The sequence below is a fragment of the Microplitis mediator genome, chromosome 7 (genome assembly GCF_029852145.1).
Source record: "Microplitis mediator isolate UGA2020A chromosome 7, iyMicMedi2.1, whole genome shotgun sequence".
Classification (NCBI taxonomy): Eukaryota; Metazoa; Arthropoda; class Insecta; order Hymenoptera; family Braconidae; genus Microplitis; species Microplitis mediator.
In genome coordinates, this window is record NC_079975.1 from 9,240,824 (window position 1) to 9,261,538 (window position 20,715).

Sequence of the window (20,715 nt, forward strand, 5' to 3'; positions counted from 1 at the left end):
AATTTAAGAAAAGTCGAAAAAAAAAAATTTTTTCATTTTGATTATGATTACACAATTAAAGGAACAAAACTTGCTCCTTTAATTGTTTAGCTAAACTTTGATCGATGATTCCCAAAAAACGATTCGATAGATCAATTTAAAAATTTACAGAGGTCTTGGGGGTACATTAAGCTAAAAAAGTCCCTGGCAACATTATTTTTTTTGTCGATATTTGCAGAGTAGCGGTTGATTTACTAAAAAACCAAAAAAAGTCATTTTTTTGTACTTTCTTCTAATGGATGTTAAAAATAAAAAAAATTTTTTTTTTCAAAAAATGATGACAGGGTCTTGTAGGGAATTTATTCAAGTTTTCAACGCCGCCCTTCAACTTTCTGTGCGATCATTGGTACCTGAAATATCGAAGATCAAAGCCAAAAGGATCATTTTCTGTTTGAAGGCTGATATCTCTGCGACAAATCGTCCTACGAGGTTAAAAAAAAAACCAAATTGAAGCTGAATAAATTTGCTAAACGATGTATGCATTCGTTTAGTTGAAAGAATTTTTCCGCGGTCCGTGGGCTCTTCGGAAAAAAAAAAAAAATTTAGAAATTTTTTGGCTCGCGGTATTTCTCATGTTTGCGCAATAATCGGAGCTTTTAAAAAATTTTGAAAAAAATTCACCTAAACTAGAGATTTCAAGCTATAAAATGCTTTTTTTTAATTTTCGATACGATTTTTTTTCACCAAGTTACAGCCTTCCAAAAATCACTAAAAAATTTATAAAATTTTTCTGCTCCTTTAATTTTTTGCATTAGTGTATATACATATATTGAACAATACATGATAATATTCTTTTTATTATTATTATTATTATTATAATTTTTATTTTCATTATTTTTATTATCATTATTTTTATTATTTATTACTAATATTATCGTGATTATTATTATTTCACTGCTGAAGAAACAATTATCAACAATTGTTTCATTGATTTAAACTTTAAATAATGTAAAAAATGTTTTTGAGAAGTGTCCAAGTAACACAAAAGCGTATGTCAAATTCAACACTCTTTAAGTGTTACAAATAACATATGAGTGTGTCAAATTTGAAGGTTACGTTTTCGAGGATTTTGACACTCATAACACGTTACTTTTAACATACACGAGTGTAACTTTTTCTACACAAACGGCGTATGTTAAAGTAACATATAAATAAGTGTCAATCGATCGTTTTACACACGGCAAGTGTCAATTTTGACGAATCCTTTTTTACTGTGCACCTACTTGGTCGTCTTATTACTCACTTCATTCGTGTGCTCAACCTCGATCTCGTGGACAATCGATAATTTACCGCACTTGTTGCACAATATACTATTGAATTTGTTTATTTAATTGACTATTTGGAGAGGAGGACTTGGAGGTACACATAAATGATCAAAAATAATAAATTAATTGTAATTTTACTCCAAGAATGAATATTTATTATTTGAACTCACTGACAATTACAGTAAATAGATATACATCAGACATGTTAACTTTTAATTACTTAAATTAACGAATTATATGACAAATTAAAGCTAGTGTTGTTTTATTTTACTATGTATTTAATTTTCAGATGTTAATGTATTGATATAAAGTATTATCAAGACATGTAATTATGTTATGAACTGGTGATCTAATGAACAAAATGTATTTTTTTTTATCATATATTTGACTTATTCATTTATTAATTAATTTATGTAAGTACTTAACAATTACCGAAAAATTTGTATAGACAAATTTAAACAATTAATATTTATTCATTACTAATTAATAACATTATAATTATTTATTTTTCATAATTTTCGGTAACTTAATCCTAAATTTTACAAAAATTTCTACATTGTTATCGCAATCGTCATAATAAATATAAAGTTTTTTTTGTATTGTGACTTTAGTTGAGTTTTAAGATCCGAGATGACAAATTTTATAACCATGAATTAAATAAATTCATCGCAAAGATAAGGATTTTAAAGTTTATGTATAAATATATTCAAATATTTAATAGTTTTTATAGAATAAGAAAATCGTATTTATACAAAAACTAATTTTTTACCACTACACTTTTTAAATGTCTATTATAAAATAAGTAAATTCGGGTTTTTTTCCGAATAATAAATATTTATTTATAGGGATTAATTATTTTTAATTTTAAGTTATATTTTGTACTATAAAAATTATATGATATCGAAAAAAGTATGTCTACTAAGGTTTATTTTTTTCCTGGTGAGGTTTAGTCGGAAGACGTGCTTGAAATTTATCATTTCGAATTTGATACTCTACATTTATTATTCATAGAAGTATTATCAATAATAACAGATGACGTTTACCTGAAATTTTCATAAAAAAAAAAAAAAAAAATCATTGGTTACTGAGCAATATAAAACCATGCATTTATCCTCAGTGTATAAAATTTTCATGTACATTTTGAAAAATCTAAAAATAAGAGTTTTATACATCGAAATTTTTTTTGCTTTTTTTTTTACATTAGAAATTCTGACAGCGTAAAAATATTTGCATACTAAAATATTATAAAAAAAAAAAAAAATATTGTAAACTCTGCAAATATTTTATATATTTTTATCAAAACCTTTTTTTTTAAATATAGTGATGATAATTAATTATTTCGTATATTTAACAGTCACTATAATCTTAATATAACAACAAAAATCTATATGGTGAAAAAATAAATGAATTTTTTCTGATTAAAAATATTACCACACGGCACACTTGTGTTTAGGATTCATCCTTGATTCTAGGGGGCATTGGAAATCTTCAGCGAATTCCGGCATATTCGAAAGTGATCCAAGAATACGGAATTCACCTGGACTGTGGAATCCAGTCGTAATACGTAATTTTAATGCTTCAGGTCGATGTACAGAGCACCAGGTGTTAGCAGCACTGATCCAAAACATTTGTCTCGGCGTAAAAAAAAGTCCAGGAAGTGTTGGTTCTGGTTTGTGTCGATCAGCCCAATCTTTATACGCCAAATATGCTTCCTTTATACCTCCATTGTCAGCAATATTTTCACCTTGAGTATTAATACCATTCAGCTAACAAAAAAAAAAAACAACATAAACAAACAACAATCATTATAATAGACGTAATTTTTATACTAAAGTGAATTCTTTATTTTCTCACGTTCTTTCCAACTTCTTTTACGGTATAATTGCCGTACTGATTAATTATACATTCAGCCTTCTCTAGATATTTTTCTTTGGTTGACGGTGCCCACCAATCGACTAGATTTCCATCTTTATCTAACTGCCTTCCTTGATCATCAAAGCCGTGAGTGATTTCATGACCAATTACGAATCCAATAGCACCATAATTCATGTATCTTGGACGGTCATTACTAAAGAAAGCACCTTGAAGAATTCCAGCAGGGAATTCTATACAAAATAAAGAAGAAACTTATGACACTGTAAAATATCGGGAGTGAATATGGATTTAATTTCAATTCGAATTCACTCTCTCACTCCAAGTTTTAGAGTTTAAAAAAAAGTCACTCTGTATGCGGAGTTAATAGGGATTTTTTTATGAGCAGAGTGATTTTGGAGTGACAAGAATTGTATGTCAATTCGCATTCACTTCGGTTCGGAATTTTAATATTTAATTAAATTTGTTTTTAATAGAAACAGCTGTTAATTAGAAACATAATCGCTTCAATAGATAATTAATTCAGATATTAATAATGAAACTTAAATTATTATGTTTTCAATTTACAGTGACATAGTTTTTTTGGGAATATTTTACCCCATAAAAAAATTTTTTTTTGATTCTTGAAGAAGTCTGCTCTCAAGATCGATAGGTGCTAGTGTCTTTTTCTACGTATGTGTCTTGGTGCAGATACTTGTGGCCAAATTTAAATTGCAAGATCTTTCGAAAGAAGTAACACGACTTAATCTCTCTGGACAAAATCTCCTTGGCAAAGTATCCCCACGACAATATCTCCCTAGGACAAAATCTCTCTACACGGAAAGGAAATTATGGCAGCGGTTCCCATAATTATAGGAATGTTTCCCATAATTATAGGAATAGTTCCTATGATTATGGGAATAATACCCATAACACTACAGGAATGGTTCCCATATTATCATGAAAAAATTAATTTAAAGAAGTGTGGTAATCACTTCTACAATACACAAAAATATTATTAAACATGAAAACAAAAAATCAAACATTGAAAAAAAAAATCGTATTTGGCAAAAAAACATTAAAATTTTTAACAAGAATTTTTTGTCAGCACAAAACATTCAAGAAAATTCAAATTTTGGGAAATTTCTACACTATTGTGCAAAAAAAAAATTTTATGATATTATAGGGATGGTTCCCATAACATTATGGGAATAGTTCCCATAATATTATAGGAATAGTTCCTATACCAATATGGGAACCATTCCCATAATAGTATGGGAACTATTCTAGGGTTCTTGCTCAAGATACACTCCAGAATCTTGCTCAAACACGTGTTACTAGGGTTATTTCGCTACAATATGAAACGTTATCTCGTGGTATGATTGATGTAAATCATACGACAGTTTGTGACTCAGTGGAATTATATTTGCGAAAGTTTTATTATCAGCTGCTTATAATTTTTAAAAATCATTTCGCGTAAATTTATGGACAGGAAGCTCGTAATTATTCCCGTACTCAATATAAATGTCTAAATATCAAAGCCCTAAGCTCAGTATGTATTAGCATTTTTTTTATAATTAATATTCTCTGAAACTCCCCTTCAAAGTGAAATTCACTCCGAGGGAATTAAATAAATAAAAAGTCATCCACTCCGCTTTCACTCCGCAATTTCTTTATCGTAAGCAACTCATTATCTATTCTTAAATAATTAATTATTAATAATGTATGTGATGAATAATAAATTAATTATACATACGAATACTGTTTTCAATTGATGAATAAAATGCATTAACAACAGCTGGGTGGCCGTGTGATACCCAATCACTCTTATTAATCGGTTTTCTTAATTTGCTAAATGAGTATTCTGTGCCAAATAATGTCAAGTTCAATATATTTTTCAAATAAGAAGCATTGTCATCAAGCTGTAGGTTTTCATAGAATTCTCCCAATTTCGCGTCATTCAAAAGCTCATCAGGATACGCGATATGGCTTGTCATGGATGCAGCTTTTTCCAGGGCACTTTTTCTCGTTTCTTCATCCATCCAGTCAACCTGTTATAAATTATTTAAATTAGCAATATCCTATCAATTATGATGAATAAATAGAAGGACAAATAATAAATCAATTACTGTTTTTAATATTTTATTGAACTGATTACGGATGTCCGAAACCATTTCCACGGCATTTTTCTTGGCGTCCTCGTTAAAATATGTCCTTACATACAAAGCTCCAACGCTTATTGATAAAGTACTGGAGACAATGTTAACACACTCTTTCCATCGAGGTTGTCTTTCCGTTTTACCACTCAGAGCTGTAGAATATTCAAGCTGTCTTTTGCGAATTTCATCATTCAAGTAACTCACAGATGCAGCAACGGCCCGCCACATTACATAATTAGCCTGTACCCTCTTTGGTGTTGATTTCATTAGTTGTTCGAAGTCTGATATGAAACTAGGAACGTTAACGATCGTTATTTCGTTGTCATCAACTTGAACATGAGGCTTGAGAATTCTGTTGAAGTATTCCTTCCAAGGGATACTTGGATATTTATTTGATAACTCTGTTATTGTCATCGGGTTGTACAGTAAAGTTGCATTACGTCGTTTTTCAACCGGCAAAGATATCTAAAATTTTTAATAAAACTTTTCATATCATCATCTTACTTTTTATCATTAATTAATTAAGTTAAATTTATCATTCAGTTTTACATTGGCAACGTTCATTTCAAATTTAAGAGACCCCATTAGTTCTTCTTCAGCGCGTTCTCGCTCAGCACCGAGAATTACTGCAATATCGACCATGTACCGGTAATATTCTTTTACAATCTTGTCATCAAATCCTTTGCTTAAGTATTCTCGTGATAATCCAAGCGAAGCTTGATCTAACTGCAATAAAAAAAAAAAAATGTTGGAAAATCCACACTGTAAAAAGAGCGGTCCCGGGAAAAAATGTTCAGACCTGATCAGACATGAGCAGGCATGAGTCTTCAGGCCTGATCAGACATGAAAAATGACCATGCCTGACCAGGCCTGATCAGGCATGTTCAGGTCTGTTCAGGTCTGTTCATGCCTATTCATGCCCATTCTGGTAAAACAATTATATATAAAAAATGGTCCTATATAATTATATATAATTATGCATAACTATATACAATTATATATAATTATTTCTATAAAAATGAAAAAAAAATAAAAAATATGGGAGTGTCTAGGATTCGAACCGTGGACCTTGCGCTTGAAAGTTCGCCTCGTTACCTGTTGACCTAAGAGATTGAGTTGACAAGAAGGTCCCGTACGAACTTCAAGTACTGAAAGTCTTAAGACTCATGCCTGTTCATGTCTGATCAGGTCTGATCCTTTTTTCTCGGGTTATACGTGATAGATTCTTGGTCAAAAAAATTTTATATCTATGAACAGACATGAACAGACATAACCAGGCATGAACAGGCCTGAGCTTATTCAACGCTTCAGACATGAACAGACATGAACAGACATGAACATGCATGAACAGACATGGGCAGGCATGGACAGGTATGATCAGGCCTGAACGCATATAACGCTTCAGACATGAACAGACATGGTTAGGCATGAACAGACATGAACAGCCATGAACAGGCCTTAGTGTATTTAACGCCTCAGACATAAACAGGCATGGACAGGTATGATCAGGCCTGATCATGTCTAATTTCAGGCCTGATCATACATGAACAGGCATGATCAGGTCTAATTTCAGGCCTGATCATACATGAACAGGCATGGTCAGGCCTGATCATTTTTTCCCGGGGTGTTAAAAATGGACTCATTTTAACTCCGCCCGGTGTTAAAATAAAATTACACCGGTGTAGGAGGAGTAATACACCGGTATTAAAAATACCGATGTTAAAGCGGGGTAACCGGTGTAAAAGCGGAGTAAAACCGGTGTAAAAGCGGGGTAACCGGTGTAAAAGCGGGGTCACCGGTGTAAAAGCGGGGTAACCGGTGTAAAAGCGGAGTAATGCCGGTGTAAAAGCGAGGTAAATTGCGTCCGCTTGGAGTATTAACTTTAAAGATTATAATATATTATAATAACTATAATAACTATAAAGATTTATAATATATTATAAATCCGAAAAAATCTAGTTGCATGATAATGAATACTTTTTCTGAAGCTAAATATTTAGTTCTTGCAGCTTAATTTTATATTATTAAGGCTACATGAAAATCATGTTGCTGACACATGATTTTCTCATGTTACCGCAACATGACTATCATGTAGCCGAAACATGACAAATCATGTGAATGCAACATGATTTCATCATGTTTATTTACCAAGACTGCATCATGTTGCATTCACGATTAATTTTTTTCCGTGTATGGGAATTTTTGGATAGGGAATGGCATGAGTTGTCAATTGTCGTGTATGAAACTCAGTAGACCAAATAACTCTCGATAGACACAATTAATCGGTCTAACTTTTTTTCATTATCTTTGTATTTTTCATCACAAGAATCCTATTGAAAATTATTGTCCAAATCCTTTTAGTTTAATTGTAATTAACTAAAAACGTAGAACTGATTAATCACGAAAAGTTTAGCGGCCATTTTTATTTTTACTATTGCTATTATCACAAAAGTAAATTTTTTTTTTTCCTCCCCATTAACTACTGGCAGCAGTATAGCGTAAAACAATAGGATTGAAAAAAAACGATATCTACAACAAAAATGCGGGGTATTTAGAGAAAGTGTAAATAAAAAAAAAAAATTTAACTGGAATTAAAAAATAAAAAATTCAAATTTATAATTTAAAAGTTGAATGAAAATTCATACACTGTAAAAAGAGCGGTGTTAAAAATGGACTCGTTTTAACTCCGCCCGGTGTAAAAATGAAATTACACCGGTGTAGGAGGAGTAATACACCGGTGTTAAAAATACCGGTGTTAAAGCGGGGTAACCGGTGTAAAAGCGGAGTAAAACCGGTGTAAAAGCGGGGTAAATTGCTTCCGCTTGGAGTATTAACTTTAAAGATTATAAAACACAAAAAATGTCAGTTCTTTATGAAAATTAATAAAAAATATCATTTATCAACAAGTAAAGTGATCGAGTAAGTAAAAATATTCACAAAATAAAATATTTTAACACCGGTAAAGAATATCTACACCGGCGGCGGCGTTATTTTAACACCGGTCTAGAATATTTACACCGGTGGCGGCGTTATTTTCACACCGCTTTCGGGGGTAAATTTAACACCGATAATTTTAACACCTACACCGTTTGGACTTACCCCGGTGATTTTTTACAGTGCAAAATTGCACACCTCAATCACTCATTTTATTTTTAATCATAAGTTTTATTTATTTTTTTTTATTACACTGTAAAAAATCACCGGGGTAAGTCCAAGCGGTGTAGGTGTTCAAATTATCGGTGTTAAATTTACCCCCGAAACCGGTGTGAAAATAACGCCGCCACCGGTGTAATTATTCTAGACCGGTGTTAAAATAACGCCGCCGCCGGTGTAGATATTCTTTACCGGTGTTAAAATATTTTATTTTGTGAATATTTTTACTTACTCGATCACTTTACTTGTTGATAAATGATATTTTTTATTAATTTTCATAAAGAACTGACATTTTTTGTGTTTTATAATCTTTAAAGTTAATACTCCAAGCGGACGCAATTTACCCCGCTTTTACACCGGTTTTACTCCGCTTTTACACCGGTTACCCCGCTTTAACACCGGTATTTTTAACACCGGTGTATTACTCCTCCTACACCGGTGTAATTTCATTTTTACACCGGGCGGAGTTAAAACGAGTCCATTTTTAACACCGCTCTTTTTACAGTGTATGAATTTTCATTCAACTTTTAAATTATAAATTTGAATTTTTTATTTTTTAATTCCAGTTAAATTTATTTTTTTTATTTACACTTTTTCTAAATACCTCGCATTTTTGTTGTAGATATCGTTTTTTTTCAATCCTATTGTTTTACGCTATACTGCTGCCAGTAGTTAATGGGGAAGAAAAAAAAAAATTTACTTTTGTGATAATAGCAATAGTAAAAATAAAAATGGCCGCTAAACTTTTCGTGATTAATCAGTTCTACGTTTTTAGTTAATTACAATTAAACTAAAAGGATTTGGACAATAATTTTCAATAGGATTCTTGTGATGAAAAATACAAAGATAATGAAAAAAAGTTAGACCGATTAATTGTGTCTATCGAGAGTTATTTGGTCTACTGAGTTTCATACACGACAATTGACAACTCATGCCATTCCCTATCCAAAAATTCCCATACACGGAAAAAAATTAATCGTGAATGCAACATGATGCAGTCTTGGTAAATAAACATGATGAAATCATGTTGCATTCACATGATTTGTCATGTTTCGGCTACATGATAGTCATGTTGCGGTAACATGAGAAAATCATGTGTCAGCAACATGATTTTCATGTAGCCGAAACATGACAAATCATGTGGATGCAACATGATTTTCTCATGTTACTGCAACATGACTATCATGTAGCCGAAACATGACAAATCATGTGAATGCAACATGATTTCATCATGTTTATTTACCAAGACTGCATCTTGTTGCATTCACGATTAATTTTTTTCCGTGTAGAATCCACTCAACTGCGATAAAAACCGAAAAGAATCCAATACAATTTATAGGATTCTATGCGGTTTTTGTCGCAGTTGAGTTGATTCTATGGGAATTTTGGATAGGGCTGGGATTAAAATAATCTATATTTAATTAATGGAAGAATTAATCGACTTAGAATTGAGTCGAAATTATTCTTCAATAAATTGTCTTTGTGTTGGGATAAAATTTGACCCATTTTAGTGTAATCGAAAAAGTCTAGAGATAATTTAATGTGAGAGAATGAGTCAAAAAATTTAGAGCGATCATAAAGCACCTTCAGTTCTTTTGCGCTTGAGGTGTGCAATAAGTATAGTAAAAATTTTTCACGAGATTTTTGAATACCCAAAATTGCAGACAGTATTTAGATGTCAAGTAACAGAGTTCATTATTTTTTCATTTTGTTTTTTTCATGAATAGTTAAGGGGCCGCTTATATAATATGTCACGCAAAATTTTACCTTTTTAGGTCCCTTTCCCCTTCCCCACATTTTTTTGCGATCCCCCTCTAAATATTGCGTCACAAATGATAGACCCTTCCTTACTATGCCGGAAATATATACATAGAAATATTTGTATACTTGCAAATATAAAACAAATGATTTTTTATCGAAACAAAAAAAAATTAAAAAAGAACGAGAAAAATTTGCGAAATTGCTTAATGAGCTGCAAACGTCACGTTTCCTTAAGCCCCTAGACCCCCCTTGCCACATCAAGTCACAGTAAGCGACACCCCCTTCTCCTCCAAAAGTGCGAACGTATTTTATAAGCGGCCTTTAACTCATTTTTTTTTTAATTTTCATTAACTTAAATTTTGTTTTTAAAAATATGAGTTTTTTGGTAACTCACATCTAGAACTCGCTTCGTACTGTTTTTAGGATCGACAACAACGCCAAACTGTATGAAATAATCAACTGAATAACCCATTTCTCGGAATTTGAAGACAGATGCCATCCAGCTAAATTCGTCATCTTTCCACATATCGCCGTCTATTACCGGCCATCCTCCAAGTTTTTTTACGATACTCAACAAAGGAGTAAGTCCTTGTTCTTCAATAACAGCTGGAAGTAACAATTTCATTACCATAAATTTAATTCAAGGTAATCATTTAAAAAAAAAAAAATACTAACTTTTATTCATGCAACTCTTGTAGAGAGTTTTTACCAGCCTGAATGGATAAGGCATGTCTATCAATCGCGGGTCTTCTATGCTCATTCTCAATTGCTCTAAAACTTGATCACTAATAATACTGAATGTATTTACGCTGACTTTGTCATCAGGAATGATAGTTGACTTTAGGAAACCACCACAGGCAAATCTGTAGAAGTCATCACACGGGTCGACGGATGAATCCATATTTTTTAGGATCTTCGAGGCTAAAATTTTATTTTTTATTACAGACCATTTTTTTTTTTATTACAACTTTATAATTAAGGTCATTCTTAGACAGTGACCCCCACTTTTTAAAAATATTCAGTGACCTTAAACTGTTAGTGGAATGAAAATTTTATTAATTAATTTCAAAAAAATTAAAACATAAATTGAAAGAAAGACAACGCAGTAACAATTTTGCCGAGATACAGATTTTTAAAAGAATCATCACAGTTGATATCAATTAGGAGTTAAACGAAATTTGTGAAATAAATTTTAGCCCACAAAATTTGAAAATTCGAATTATAATTTAATATGAAGATTTTACTGGTTTATTTCCTAAATTTCGTTTCACTCCGAATTGATTTCAACTGTAAATAATTTCTTTAAAAATCTGTCTCGGCGAAATTGTAACTGCGTTGTCCTTCTTTCAATTAATGCTTTAACAATTTTTTTAATTAGTTATCAGCATTTTAAAACGGTCATCACAATTGAAAGTCATTGAATATTTAAAAAAAGTAAAGGGCACTGTCTGTAAATGGCTTTAACGATTGCTTACCGGTATGAACACATGATGGTGAGTAGCAAATGTTATCTGAAACTTGCACAACAGTAGGTGAGGCTTGGAATGATGAATTAAATCCTAAAGCCACCCGAGTCGAAATTTTAGCACTCATTTCATATTATTTTTGGGTTTTGCCCCTCATTTGATCCTCAAAAGAGCAAAGTGAGTCTCATCTCGCCCTCAATGAAATTTACTGTCCCTCATTTCATACTCAGAAACCTTATGCGACTAAACTGAACCTCATTTCAAACTCATGAACCTCATACTGACTCTCATTTCATACTCAAAAACCTAACTCGACTAGGCTGAACTTCATATTAAACTCATAAACCTCATTTGATACTTGTAGAGCCCAGGCACACCACTGTTATTGTAGTATTTATGCTGTTATAGCTCACATTGTCGACCACTCATAACATACATGCATACATACCCGATAAAAAATGTATAGATCCAAGCATATATACAAAGAGATCTCAATGTATCTAAGTACATCCAAACAGATCTTGAAGTATGAAAAGAGATCCAAACAGATCTCAAAATTTCCAAAGAGATCCAAATAGATCCCACTAGGGGAGGGTGGGGCAGAGCGGCCCCCCTGAAATTTTGACCAAAAAAAAAATTTTTTTTTTTTCGACTAATTACTATAAATCCGATATGTTTGCGCATTTTTACCCCTACGCATGACATTTGGGGCAAAATGGACAAGCCCAAAATTTTGAAAAAGTGATTTTTTCATATTTTTATCGTCAAATTAAAAAAAAATTATCATAATTCCACATTTCTAGCCCTACGCATAACACCTGGGGCAAAATGGACCAGCCGAAACTTCCGAAAAATTTATTTTGTTATATTTTTCGGCCGTTTCTCTATGTAAGAGGCAAATTTGGTCACTCAAAATTTATAAAAATTAAATTTTTTTTTTTCGTTGATAAATTTTTGAAATAAAGTAAAATTATAGAATTGATTTTTTTTATTATTAAATAACAATTAGTAATTAAGGTAATCGAGAGTGAACGATTTTTTACGCTTTAAAAAATTTTTTTCGAGTAATATAAAACCAAAAATAGTTGTCAAGAGAAAGAAATACATTCTTAATGATGAAAACAATTTAAAAAAAAAAAAAAAAACGAAAAAAAAAATTTTTTATCACTTTTTGGAGGGGGGCCGCTCTGCCCCACAAAAAAAAAAATTTTTTTTTTCAGAATTTTGGCAAAATGTCCATAAATTCGTTCAAAATAGGACAAAAGTAAAGTGATCTTATGGTTGAAAGCCACAAAAAATAATAATTGGCTTAGGGGGGCCGCTCTGCCTCACCCTCCCCTACATATTTTTTTAGGAAATTGAACGTTCTACAAAAAAGGTCTCTTATCGTTTTTCGATAAATCCATCTATTCAAAAGTTATTAGAGCTCGTAGTAAAGTTGGAGAGCTTTTTACTTTAACGGTAAAACTATCAGACTTATCACAAAATTTTATGATGTCTTTTTTGTCGCCAATTTTATTCTCTACAAATTATTATCAGTAGAAATTTTTCAAATTCTGCATTGTTTTCTAGTTATTTTCATTTCAATGTCGAGCTCTTGAAATCGATCAGAATCACTTTTTTCAGAGCTTGTAATTAAAATGAAAATAACAAGAAAACAATGCAGAATTTGAAAAATTTCTACTGATAATAATTTGTAGAGAATAAAATTGGCGACAAAAAATATTCCACAACATTTTGTGATAAGTCTGATAGTTTCACCGGAAAAGTAAAACGATCTCCAACTTAACTTCGAGCTCTAATAACTTTTGAATAGATGGATTTATCGAAAAATGATAAGAGACCTTTTTTGTAGAACGTTCAATTTCCTAAAAAAATATGTATTAGTCTATTTGATTTATTGATTTGTTAACGAGGTTAAAAATACTTAAAGCTAAAAAAAAAATATTTCCCATGTTATTTAAATGGGAAAATCGAATTTTTCAATGAGCTAGGTCTGTAATCGACATCGAATTTTTTTTCTTGCGCGAAAATTTTTATTTTGTGTTAAACTATGGTTTTTTCCACATGCACTTGAAAAAAAAAAATCTGGTTCCGAAATGAAGCACCCTAATATATATATATATATATATATATATATATATATATATATATATATATATATATATATATATATATATATATATATATATATTAGGGTGGTCGTTAAAAATTAAATTTTTTCAGGCGCCCCATAAAAAGCTTCTTTTTAGTGGAAAAAATACGTGGGGAATTTAGTTTTATCGTTTTAAGTAAAAAGAACACGTGCCGAAGGACGAAGTTCATTTTTTGATACAATCGCGGTTTTTTTCTAATATCTCATGAAATATGCAGATTAACGGAAAAAACCTTCAAACCAATTTTGTAGGAAATTAAATTTTTGACAAATAAAGTCATGTTCATTTTTTTTATCAAACGTGTATTTATGAAGATATTTTCAAAAAACTTTTTGAGATCTTATCAATTAGACATTTTAAGGATAACGAACGTTAAAAATAACGTTTTTTTCTTAAATATAGACAACTTCGTAACTCGTAACATATCAATTATTAATGCTTGTTATAGTTTCTCTATACTTAAAAAAATGTTATTTTCAAAATTTGTAATCCTTAAAACGCTCAATTCATCAGATCTAAAAAATGTTATTTTAAAATATCTTCATAAATACACATTTTATAGAAAAAATGAAAATGACCTTTTTTGTCAAAAATTTAATTTCCTACAAAATTGTCCTTGTGATTTTTTCCTCTAGTCTGCATATTTCATGAGATATTTAAAAAAAACTGCGATTGTATCGAAAAATGAACTTTGATCGTCCTTCGGCACGTGTTCTTTTTACTTAAAACGATAAAACTAAATTCCCCACGTATTTTTTCCACTAAAAAGAAGCTTTTTATGGGGCGCCTGAGAAAATTTAATTTTTAACGACCACCCTAATATATATATGTATTAGGGTGATTCAAAAAACAAACAAATTTTTTTTTTTCTTCCAAACAGGTTTAAAAGTTTCGTTTAGATAAAAAAAGACGCCTGTGAAAGTTAGAGCTCTTAATATTAATATTAACATTGTCTGCATTGCACTTTTCTATTTCCCATAAGAATAACATGGAAAAAATTTTTTTTACGTCTTCTGATTTTTATAAGTAGCTAATGATGCGTCATAGGAATAATTGGCAGGCATATTATTGTAGGGAATTGAATGCTCGACAAAAAAAGATTCTTATCATTTCTTGAGGAATCTATTTGTTCAAAAGTTATTTGAGGTTGAAGTCGAATTCATATTAAATTTTGATATCTTTTTACTTTTCCGGCGAAACTATCAGACCTATTACAAAATATCTCTGGACCTTTTTTGTAGACAATTTTATTCCCTAGAAGTTATTCTCTATAAAGTTTTTTCGAATTCCGCATTGTTTTCTAGTTATTTTTATTTCAATGTCATGCTCATAAAAAAAATTGTCTTCTGATCGATTTTAAGAGCTTGACATTAAAATAAAAATAACTAGAAAACAATGCGGAATTCGAAAAAACTTTATAGAAAATAACTTCTAGGGAATAAAATTGTCTACAAAAAAGGTCCAGAGATATTTTGTAATAGGTCTGATATTTTCGCCGGAAAAGTAAAAAGATATCAAAATTTAATATGAATTCGACTTCCCCAGAGAGGAAGGTACCACGGGCCCAGGCTTGGCCCAGACTTGGCCCAACTTTGTAGAACCTTGGGCCAGGCTTGTACGCCAGTCTTGGCCCAGCCTTGGTAGAAGCCTGGAATGATAATCTCGGGCCAAGCCTGGTTGCCAGACCTGGCCCATGCTTGGTTACCAGACCTGGCCCAGGCTTCCAGGAAACGAATAAGTTTAATTAAAAAAAATTTATTATTATTAACCTCGTAGAATTCATGATCATTAACGTTTTAATTATCTAAGGGAGGTAAATGATGTGAAAAAAACTCGGTGGAAATTCTGCTGGACTCTGGGCGCGAACTGCCGTCCTTCTGATTACTAGGTCCGAACGGTAGCTACTGGACGAACCTACTAACGTTGAACCGGCACATTTATATGATCTCCTTGTATAAACCATGGGTATATCCAAACTTGGGTAATCCTACCTTGGCCCAAGCCCGGGTAATCATTGCAACGGCCAAGGCTAGGTTACCCAGTCCTGTCCCAAGCCTGGCTTGACAATGGATGGCCAAGGCTAGGTTACCCAGTCTTGGCCTAAGTCTGGGTTGCCATTGGACGGCCAAGACTAGGTTACCCAGTCTTGGCCCAAGCCCGGGTAATCATTGTAACGGCCAAGGCTAGGTTACCCAGTCCTGGCCTAAGCCTAGGCCAATATAGGTGTGCCAAAGCTAGGTTCCTCAGTGCTGGGCCAAGTAGGGGCCCGTTGTTCAACTCTGGCAGCTCCTGTATGGGTTCAACCTCAAATAACTTTTGAACAAATAGATTCCTCAAAAAATGATAAGAATCTTTTTTTGTCGAGCATTCAATTCCCTACAATAATATGCCTGCCAATTATTCTTATGACGCATCATTAGCTACTTATAAAAATTAGAAGACTTAAAAAAATTTTTTCCATGTTATTCTTATGGGAAATAGAAAAGTGCAATGCGGACAATGTTAATATTAATATTAAGAGCTCTAACTTTCACAGGCGTCTTTTTTTATCTAAACGAAACTTTTAAACCTGTTTGGAAGAAAAAAAAAAATTTGTTTGTTTTTTGAATCACCCTAATATATATATATTAAGGTGTTTCACAAAAAAAATTTTTTTTCTTATGATCTCAAAAGATAGTCTTAGATATAAAAAAAACTCTTCCCAAAAGAGCAGCTCGAAATCTCAATTCTACTAAGAGCTCGACGAATATTCATTTTCCCATTCAAATTGCATGTGAAAATTTTTTTTTTTGTTTTTTAAAAATAAAAGTATTAAAAAAAATTTTTTTCGAAAATCGAAGTACATAGCTTATAGGAAATTGGATTTTCTACAAAAAAGCTTATAAGTGTTTTCTCCAGAGAACTAACAGAAAAAAAAGTTATAAAGTTTTAAACTATATTAAATAGTATAACTTCATGTTTTCATTATATAAAACAGTTTTTTGATAGAAATTTAGGTTTCTTCATCTGAGCTAATGTTAACTGTCAATTTTTTTCTGAACACATGGGAAAAATTTTCCTTACTTTGAAAACGGAACTTTCTTTTTGATTTCAAAATACAGAAAGAAAACAATTTGAATTCTTAAAAAAAATATTTTTCTTTCAAAACTTATACGGAAAATGAGTAAAATGTCAGAAATCTTTTTAAAACACCTTACTGATTATACATAGTATATAGATTCACTGTATAAATATGTACACATAATTAATTCCGGAAATGATCTTTACGTTAAGTTTTTCAATTCACTATTTGTTTCAAGCTTCATAACTTTTTTTTTGTTAGTTGTACGAAGAAAACACTCATGGACTTTTTTGTAGAGACTTTAATTTTCTACAAGACCATGTACTTTGATTGTCGATAAAAAATTTTTTAAATACTTTTATATATATAAAACAAAAAAAAATTTTTTTTACATGTAATTCAAATGAGAAAATTAATATTCGTTGAGCTCTTAGCAGGATTGAGCTTTCGAGCTGCTCTTTCGGGAGAATTTTTTGAATACCTAAGACTAATTTTTAAGACCATAAGACTTGAAAAAAAAAAAAAAAATGTTTATTTTGACACACCCTAATGTATATAAAATAACATAATTACATATATTTATATAAAAATATATATATATATTTATATATAATGAAATTAGAAATATTTATATAATTATATATAGTTTTATAAGACTATATATAAATTTATATAATTATGTAAATTTATATATAATTATGTATATTTATATATAATTATACAAAATTATATATAATTTTAGATAATTATACTCTAATGGAAAAAATTAAAGGATAAAAAAAAAATTCCAAATTATTGGGCGATTTTCAACAGGCCCTAACTTTGAGAGAAATGGTCGTACAAGAAATAAAAAAAAAGGAAATTGTAGCTCCAAGTGTCTACTTTTTGGATTAGAACTTCCAAATTTTGTAGCGTCAGCGATTTTAGAGTAATCTTAGAAAAACAAACGACAAAAAAATTTTCAAATTAAAAAAATTTTTTTTTTTTGGTCCTCGGGCGTGGAAAAAATTTTTTTTGCTTAACCACTATGATGATCGAATACCTTTATTATTCGGCTTTAATTTCTTATTTTATGGACCTTGAGACGTCCACTTCTCGCCGAGACATCGGTCTTCAAATGGAAAAGGATCCTTTTGTCTTTGATTATCGATATCTCAGAAACCAATGATCGCACAGTAAGTTAATGGTGGATTTTAAAAACTTGAATAAATTCCCTTCAACGATTAGCGATTTCTTTTTCGAAAAAAAAAATTTTTCCTATCGTCACATGAATTTAAAAATGCAACTAAAAAAGGGCATTTTGTGGTTTTTTGGAAAATCAAGCGCTGAAACGAAAATATTGTGGAAATCGATAATGTTAACTATGCATTTTACAGTTAAATATGTCCACAAAAACCCTACAACGAGCCAGATCAATCCAACCAGCCGTTTGTTTGTTTCACTCGATCAAATTTTTGAAAAAATTAAAGGATCACGTTTTTTGCTCTGAAAAGCTCATAATCTTTAACAAGATGAAAAAAAAAAAATTTCGGAGCTTTGCCCACAATTTTATTGCAGACAGTGCATAAATTTCCAAAAAATAAAAAAGTTTTTTTTCAAAACAAAATTTTCGAAACGAAAAATTTTTCAAAAAACTTTTTTTTTGGAATAACTTTAGGAAATTTACAAAACCGAAACCCAATCATTTTTAACACGTTTACGTCGCTGATTTCCGTAATTTTACTGATCTCTCGGTCTATAAATTCAAAAAAAAATTTTTTTTTTTGAAAATTTTGTTTTGAAAAAAAACTTTTTTATTTTTTGGAAATTTAAGCACTGTCTGTAATAAAATTGTGGGCAAAGCTCCGAAAAATTTTTTTTTTTCATCTTGTTAAAGATTATGAGCTTTTCAGAGCAAAAAACGTGATCCTTTAATTTTTTCAAAAATTTGATCGCGTGAAACAAACAAACGGCTGGTTGGATTGATCTGGCTCGTTGTAGGGTTTTTGTGGACATATTGAACTGTGAAATGCACAGTTAACATTATTAATTTCCACAATATTCTCGTTTCAGCGCTTGATTTTCCAAAAAAACACAAAATGGCCTTCTTTAGTTGCATTTTTAAATTCATGTGACGATAGGAAAAAATTTTTTTTTCGAAAAAGCAATGGCTAATCGTTGAAGGTAATTTATTCAAATTTTTAAAACCTACCATTAACTTTCTGTGCGATCATTGGTTTCTGAGATATCGATAATCAAAGACAAAAGGATCCTTTTCCATGTGAAGACCGATGTCTCGGCGAGAAGTGAACGTATCAAGGTCCATAAAAAAGAAATTAAAGCCGAATAATAAAGGTATTCGATCCTCATAGTGGTTGAGCAAAAAAAATTTTTTCCACGCCCGAGGACCAAAAAAAAAAAATTTTTTAAATTTGAAAATTTTTTTGTCGTTCGTTTTTCTAAGATTACTCTAAAATCGCTGACGCTACAAAATTTGGAAGTTCTAATCCGAAAAGTAGACACTTGGAGCTACAATTTCCTTTTTTTTTTTATTTCTTGTACGACCATTTCTCTCAAAGTTAGGGCTTGTTGAAAATCGCCCAAAAATTTTGAATTTTTTTTTGATCCTTTAATTTTTTCCATTAGTGTATATGATTATATCTTGTTATATATCATTTTTTTTCCTGGGAAGATTGCTATTATAGCAATCCAAATTATTAATATAGCAATCCAAATAGTTGATATAGGGATACGTATTGCCGTAGCAACCATCTGTATAGATAGTTGGTTTAACGAAATATTGTATGGGTAAAATATCAACCTAACCTTTACACAAATAAAGTATTGCTACATTAATAATCTACGATTTTTGAAATTTTAGATGGTTACTACAACCTAACAGTATTGCTACTATAGCAATATTTTTCTTTCAGTGTAATTGTTATTAAGATTCGAAGGAGTTATTGGTATGAACTTTTAAAAATTTTATTCGAAATTTTATGAAATCTTATAAAATTTTATGAATCTTCATAAAATTATATAAAATATCCTCATAATTTTACATATTTATTACCAAGATTTGAAGTAGTTATTGGTATTGATTAAAAATTTAAGATATCGTTGTAAATTTATGAAGTGTATCTATGAGATAAATTTTCAATAACATTTAGTAAAGAACTTACTAGTAAAAGCTGGAGAAGTTTCGTTATTAGCTACTACACCCTCCTGAAGTATAATTTTTGGAGTAGGAGTTGTTTTTATGATAGTAGGACTAGTAGTAGTAGTTTTATTACTTCTTTTTGTTATCCAATCCCAAAAAGAATTTCTCGATACACATGCCTTAATTATAAACCATTAATATTTTAATATAGCGATCGAACATTGCATTTTTAAAATGTTTATACTTACTTCAGGTTCACTTTTTGATGGCAGAATTGTTGAAAAAATTAAAATTATTAAGAAACTGGACAGTTTCATTTTAAGAATCGCTTTAGGCTAAATTAAGTACTCTAAAATAAATTCTGCTGTTGAATACAACTTATTTATGTATCTCACCAAATTTATACGCACGGATGTTAATCTTTTTGATAAACTTTTGATAAAATTCTTTTCTTTATATGACACGAATTCGGCTCAATCTATTATTACACTTGATTGTTTCAAGGCAAGTTCGAAAGCTTGATTAGATTATTTATTCATTTTTACGCTTATCATTTGTAAAACAAAACACTAAACGTTTTCCTGGTCACGACTTTGATAGTTTAATCTGTCAATTATCAAATATTTATTCTCATGTCAATAAGAATAGCCATCACAGTAATGTTT

General features: G+C 30.7%; 1 protein-coding gene across 2 annotated transcripts; it reads right to left on the bottom strand.

Annotated features, from left to right (window-relative positions):
• Window positions 1-1,907: 1,907 nt before the first annotated feature.
• LOC130671647 (neprilysin-2-like) lies at window positions 1,908-20,433 on the bottom strand. 2 transcript variants are annotated; one of them, XM_057475685.1, is made up of 10 exons: window positions 20,299-20,433; window positions 20,073-20,229; window positions 11,704-11,739; window positions 10,904-11,149; window positions 10,623-10,834; window positions 5,864-6,040; window positions 5,285-5,779; window positions 4,912-5,206; window positions 3,159-3,409; window positions 1,908-3,070 (listed from the first exon to the last, which is right to left on the bottom strand). In XM_057475685.1, exons 1-10 carry the CDS (start codon window positions 20,365-20,367, stop codon window positions 2,732-2,734), a joined length of 2,277 nt encoding a protein of 758 aa, XP_057331668.1. In that variant the 5' UTR covers window positions 20,368-20,433; the 3' UTR covers window positions 1,908-2,731. The 2 variants fall into 2 exon arrangements, with proteins under 2 accessions (XP_057331668.1, XP_057331667.1); XM_057475684.1 differs by having other exon boundaries at window positions 1,909-3,070; window positions 11,704-11,745.
• Between the last annotated feature and the right edge of the window lie 282 nt (window positions 20,434-20,715).